This window comes from Esox lucius, chromosome 13, assembly GCF_011004845.1.
Source record: "Esox lucius isolate fEsoLuc1 chromosome 13, fEsoLuc1.pri, whole genome shotgun sequence".
In the NCBI taxonomy this organism is placed as follows: domain Eukaryota; kingdom Metazoa; phylum Chordata; class Actinopteri; order Esociformes; family Esocidae; genus Esox; species Esox lucius.
This window is the reverse complement of record NC_047581.1, coordinates 9,770,699-9,776,313: the sequence shown is the minus strand read 5'-3', so window position 1 is coordinate 9,776,313 and position 5,615 is coordinate 9,770,699. Positions and strand designations below refer to the sequence as shown.

General features: G+C 43.6%; 2 protein-coding genes across 2 annotated transcripts; both read left to right on the top strand.

The window, feature by feature from the left end:
• Positions 1-953: 953 nt before the first annotated feature.
• LOC109616476 (insulin-like growth factor-binding protein complex acid labile subunit) lies at positions 954-2,326 on the top strand. The gene is made up of 4 exons (XM_034296361.1): positions 954-1,114; positions 1,205-1,309; positions 1,491-1,919; positions 2,021-2,326. Exons 1-4 carry the CDS (start codon positions 1,108-1,110, stop codon positions 2,323-2,325), a joined length of 846 nt encoding a protein of 281 aa, XP_034152252.1. The 5' UTR covers positions 954-1,107; the 3' UTR covers position 2,326.
• LOC109616475 lies at positions 2,227-4,943 on the top strand. The gene is made up of 2 exons (XM_020052311.2): positions 2,227-2,257; positions 2,690-4,943. The coding sequence occupies exon 2, from the start codon at positions 3,179-3,181 to the stop codon at positions 4,628-4,630; it is 1,452 nt and encodes a 483-aa protein (XP_019907870.2). The 5' UTR covers positions 2,227-2,257; positions 2,690-3,178; the 3' UTR covers positions 4,631-4,943.
• Positions 4,944-5,615: the final 672 nt, after the last annotated feature.

Sequence of the window (5,615 nt, the reverse complement as noted above, 5' to 3'; positions counted from 1 at the left end):
CACTGCCACCATCTTTTCTTATTCTAGCTGTCTATGTCCAAGTGCTTATTGTTAGATGCCGTATGTAGGCCTCCAGATCAACTACAACGTTTGCACGTGCACTTTACTCGCTGATTACGAAAAGTGGAATTCGTCTTCTAACCGGCTTTCAGGATGTATTGCAAACAGTAGATGGTATACGTTTAAAAACGGATCTCCTGCGCATTTCCAGGTGAAACGCTGACTTTTCTGAATGAAAATCCAAACACTAAAACTGAGCATGAGTGATTAGTCTACTAAAAAGGCCTCTTTCCTTCACTTACTGCTGTCTCCAAAAATACATAGAATACTTGATTATAATTTGCTGCATCCGGTAACTTTAAAACCATTTTATTGTATATTAGCCTGAAGCATTTTTATGTTTACTAAAAGATTGTTTTTGCGTTGATCATCGTTCATGTTATTTTTATGTACTTTCCATCCCTGTTCATTGATATTTCTTTGAGATCATACCATCTATTTATTTTTAAACGGAAGCACTGAAACTGAATAAATTGTTCAAGTTAATAAAACACATTTTTCATATTTTTTTGGTTCTCATGTGTGTTGAACAAATCTGTCTGTGTTTAGCATACATCACAGTTGGGCATTGATCTGTATGTTCATGACGATTTCAACATCTAAACATATTCACAGTATATTTTTTGCACGCCCTCTTTTCACCGCACATCAGTTACACTGAGATTATTGCATGTTTCACTTACAGAATATCATTTGTGATTTAATCATTTTCCTGCTGTGCTCGGACGGAAAATAATGAACGGAATTGAACTGCAGGAGTTAAGGTGCGCTTTAGACCTCCCTGGTGCAAATAGTTTACCCCTCCATCAACCAAGTAGAACAGCGGCCCTCGTGCCTGGCGAGCTTTGACATAACCATGGTGAACACCTGCAGATACACACGGATTTGTACGTCTGTCATAGCAACGCAAAGTTTTTTCTGTGAGGGTGACACTTTGTCAGCGATTTTGCCACAAGACTCCCTAGCACTTTCTGAGATTTAAGTCTGAAGTGAAGACGTTTTACAGAAGAGAATCCCCCTGGCGTGTGAGGTCACGTCTGGTTCATCATGAACGGTGAGTTTATGTTTGACAGTTTGTGACCGATGTACATGTTTGAATTCTAAGTATGCTATGAGGTCTTACAGTTACAGCATGTTCCCACAGTGTCTACTGTTGCCCTCAGTCTGATTCTGCGTGGGGTTCTGGGTTTAGTACGCTCCAGTTGCGTTCAGGACGATGGGGCTTATTTCTGTGATGAGATTCCACAAAGTAGGTCTGATTGAGAAACAATACTTAATCACAAAAGTAAAAAAATGTGCTCTTATTTAATATTTTATTCTGTAAGCTTGGGTCCATGTTCAAATTTAATTCTCTGCTTTTCTTTTATCAACCTGTTAAATACAAAACGAAGCTTAACGTTTACATGACACAATTCTTTTTCTTACCTTAGGTTACCCGGATGGCCTGTCATCTTTGGTGTTACGCGGGCATAATGTTGGAGTTCTTAATTCTACTGTATTCATTAGTGAGAACCTGGGCTCTGTGACTCGCCTTACCATTCAAGATGCTGGCATCACTGAGGTCACGTCCGGAGCCTTGAAGTCCTTCCACAACCTTAAAACCCTCAATCTAGGCCTCAACCTCTTATCCCAGCTCAGCCCAGCCTGGTTCAGCCAGCCAGCCATTCTACAGACTCTCACTCTTAACAGGAACAACATCACAGTTTTAGAAGAATCCATGCTGCTAAGGCTCACTGGCCTAACTAACTTAAACCTGGCCGGGAATATGATCCAGAACATTGGTCCTACTACTTTTTTCAACAAAACCCGCCTTGCCAGTTTGGACCTGTCTAATAATGGGATCCAAAACATCAGCCCAGGTAATGTAACATGATGTACTACATTACCCATAATGCTCTATGTACAATATTGTTTTCTGTGCTGAACAATGTTTCAGTTAACAGTTTTTTTGTTAATACAGGTACATTCAGTGGGCTCGCTGGCTTAACTCTTTTAAACCTGACCGGGAATAAGATCACGGTCGTCAGCCCTGACTGTTTCAGTTCCCTTACCGGGCTGACCTACTTGGATCTGTCTGATAACAGGCTGTCCAGCATTAACCCCCAGGCCCTCCCCCTCATTTCTACACGTATTAGGCTGGATAGGAACCCCTGGAACTGTTCCTGTGGAGTGGAGGATTTTGTCGTCTTCCTCCGAGGTTGGTCGGTGATGCCTCTGTTACTTGGTAGTAAGGATCAGAGCTGTGGATTAAATGCTATGAGGTGAACATGTTGAAGATGTAGTACAATGTTATCATGTTTGTTTTCCAGCCTTTCTCTGCTACTCTGATTAAACATTTCTTCAAATTATGGACAATGGTGAAACAACTTCAAAACAAAACATGTTTGGCTAGTGCCACTGAACTTAACCATGAAGAGGGAGGGGACAGTGTGCTGGGAAATACCTATAGACAAATGGGCATCCACAAGCAGTGTAATATTGCAGGTGAAATGATCGCCAAAATTGCTTTTAGTTATATTTATAACAACATCAACAGTTGTTTTCTAATGAGGGAAAATCACTCAGGTTTGAGCCATCCATTCATAATCCACAGAGAGACACTCTAGACATCGCCACTCTTTGTGTCCAGGTCTGCAGAATTCCTCTCTGCTGGAAAGAGGGATGGAAGTGACGTGCGCCAGCCCGGAGGCGCTGAAAGGCCAGCCTGTGTTGAACATTTCGGAGTGTGTGACCCCTACACCTCAGTCTGAGATCCATACACCTCAGTCTGACTCAGGACCAACAGTGGATGGCCACCCACACCACCTAGCCATCACTGTCCCGAGCCTTGCAGCAGTAATAGGCAGGTTCTGGATTCAAGTTGTAGATGTCGTCGGGAAAAAGGATGCGTCTCAATCCGTTCTTCTAGACACTAGAAATGCAGTACGTATGTCAGCGTCCTCACTAACTCCATGGTACTTCTCTTTCAGTGGTGCTGTGTGTCCTGCTCTTTGTGGTAGGCACCCTGGCCATAGTCTGGAGGAGGAAACGAGATAGGAAGCAGGTGAAACCCAATCTGGTGACTGCAAAAGACACCGACATTTCAAGGACCACGCTCTGCAGAGATGAAGATTCGGTCATGGCTAAACAGGACCCGGAGCTTGCTACGACGACTTACAGATCTGGAGTCAGAGCCAAGTCTGCCAATGCTGTCCTCTCCACTGCTGAGTTCTGTAGAGCAGAGGGAGAAGCACAGAGGGATATACTCAAGGTGGAGAGCGATTTTGAAGCACTTGACATGGAAACAAGGAGAGCTAGCCCGTTTGAAAAAGTGACAACCTCAGCGGAACAAAGCAACAAAGCACTAAGTGGTAACGAGCCCAAGCAGCTGGAAAATGGAAACCTTACACGAAAAGAGGATCTTTCTGATGAAGTGACTTCGGTAAACGACAGAGGTGAGATCGATGCTGATGGGACTTCAAGTTTGCATGACGGCAGACGAAGAGCAATCCCAGAAGCCCAGGATTCGGAGACCATACAGTATCTCACGATTGGCGCTGACCCGGCCAAACCGAACCCGGAACACCATGAACTTCATTGTTCATCGAAGGTCATGGTCAGGGTCTTCACATGGCCACTGACATCAGCTCAGTGGCATGCTCAAAACATTGCAGAGACACCCAGGATCAGTCTCTTCGCCAACCCGATTCCTAACCTTGAGCCAGAACCTGACGTAAAGGTCAAAGGTAAAAAAGACCTTGATTCAAATGGCCAGGACCCTGAACCAGGCCAAGAGGTCAAAAATTTGAAAGTTAGCCTTTCAGCTCACATTGAGCGAGACCCTGAAGTTTATACTAACCCTGAGAATCTCTTTGGTGATCTCCAGCCTTGCCAGGTTAAAGGTCAAACGGTGAACCGATCTGACGACTATGGCCCTTGCCAAGGGTTTGAAGATGAAACTGTGAACCAAGAGTTTGTAAGAGAAACAGATTATCTCTCAGCTGATGTTTCTCTGGTGTCCGACATTCCTGTCAGCGATCTACAACCTTCAACTGTTGTTCTGGAATCTACAACATTTGGGTCCTCACCTCATGGAGACAGGGCTGATACTGCTGAAGAGACAGGATACACCCTGTCAGGGCTTGACGAAGCTTCTCCGGACCCTTACCCCCTTCCCACGGATGGAGCTAAACCAGTACCTGTCACTGAAACTCTGTCAGAGCTGAGCATGTCCTTTTGCAGCGAGTTCACAACACTGACCCCTCCAAATCAAGCCGAAGACCTGGATAATGAACCGGAAGAAACCCAGCAAATGACTAACACTGCTACACCGAGCAATTCGAAGTCCAACAGAAAAGCACCAATGAGAGCACAGAGAGAGGGCAGAAGTAGAGCGAGTGGAGAGTGTAGTGGAGCTCCCCCTGGTGCTGGCTTCCCAAGTGATGACAGCATGCTGATGGGTAATGAGTATGCCAATATAGACCACCTCCATGAGGTGGTTCGGAAACAAGGCCAATGGACAAGACAGAGGTGGAGACAGACACACCTCAACAAAGTAGCAATCAAGAGAAGCAAGAAAAAGGAACAATGAAATACAGAGTATGGCATTTCTGCCTTTTACAATTTACTTTTCTTTTATATATATATATATTTTTACATGATCTGGTGTGGTCCTAATTGTAGCATAATTTGCATCATTGTGTATTATTTTAAACAGAAATGTATCTTCCTGTAGTGACAGAGGGTGAAGAACCCAACCATCAGCATTGTTAACGAGCTGGATTCTTGGGCCCTTAAAATCAGGGATCAAGTGTGTAATCTTGATGTTCTGATGGACTCAGACCTCCCATTTAACAATCATATCAAAGCGGTCACCAAAACGGCATTCTATCATCTAAAAAATATTGCCAGAATCAAAGGCTTGGTGTCCCAAAAAGACCAAGAGAAGCTCATGCATGCTTTTATCTCCAGTAGGGTTGACTACTGTAATGGCCTCTTCACTGGACTCCCCAAAAAGACTGTAAAACAGCTGCAGCTCATTCAGAATGCTGCTGATAGAATGTCAACCAGGACCAAGAGAACAGAGCACATCACCCTGGTTCTTAAATCTTTGCCCTGGCTTCCAGTCAGTTACAGAATAGATTTCAACGTGGTGCTTTTAGTTTATTTATCTCTGAATGGTTTAGGACCCGAATACATTTCTGATATTTTTGAAGAATATATCCGGTCAGACCCGTTGGCAGGGCCTGACAGGTCTGACCGTCAGGGCTCTTAGATCCATGATCACAGGTCAGCTAATAGAGTCCAAACTAAACATGAAGAAGCTGCGTTTAGCAGTTATGCTGTACCCAATTGTAATAAACTACCAGAAGATCTTAGACGTGCCCCTAAAAAACATTTTTTTAATCCACTTTTCTTTTCACGAGCCTATGACTGAGCGCTTAAACTTAACCACACAGTTTAGCCTTATAGCTTCCTATGTTTTTATATATTTTTTCTTTGTAAAGCACATTGAATTGCTTCGATGTATGAATTCTGCTATATAAATAAACTTGCTTGTTATGAGGGATTGTTTT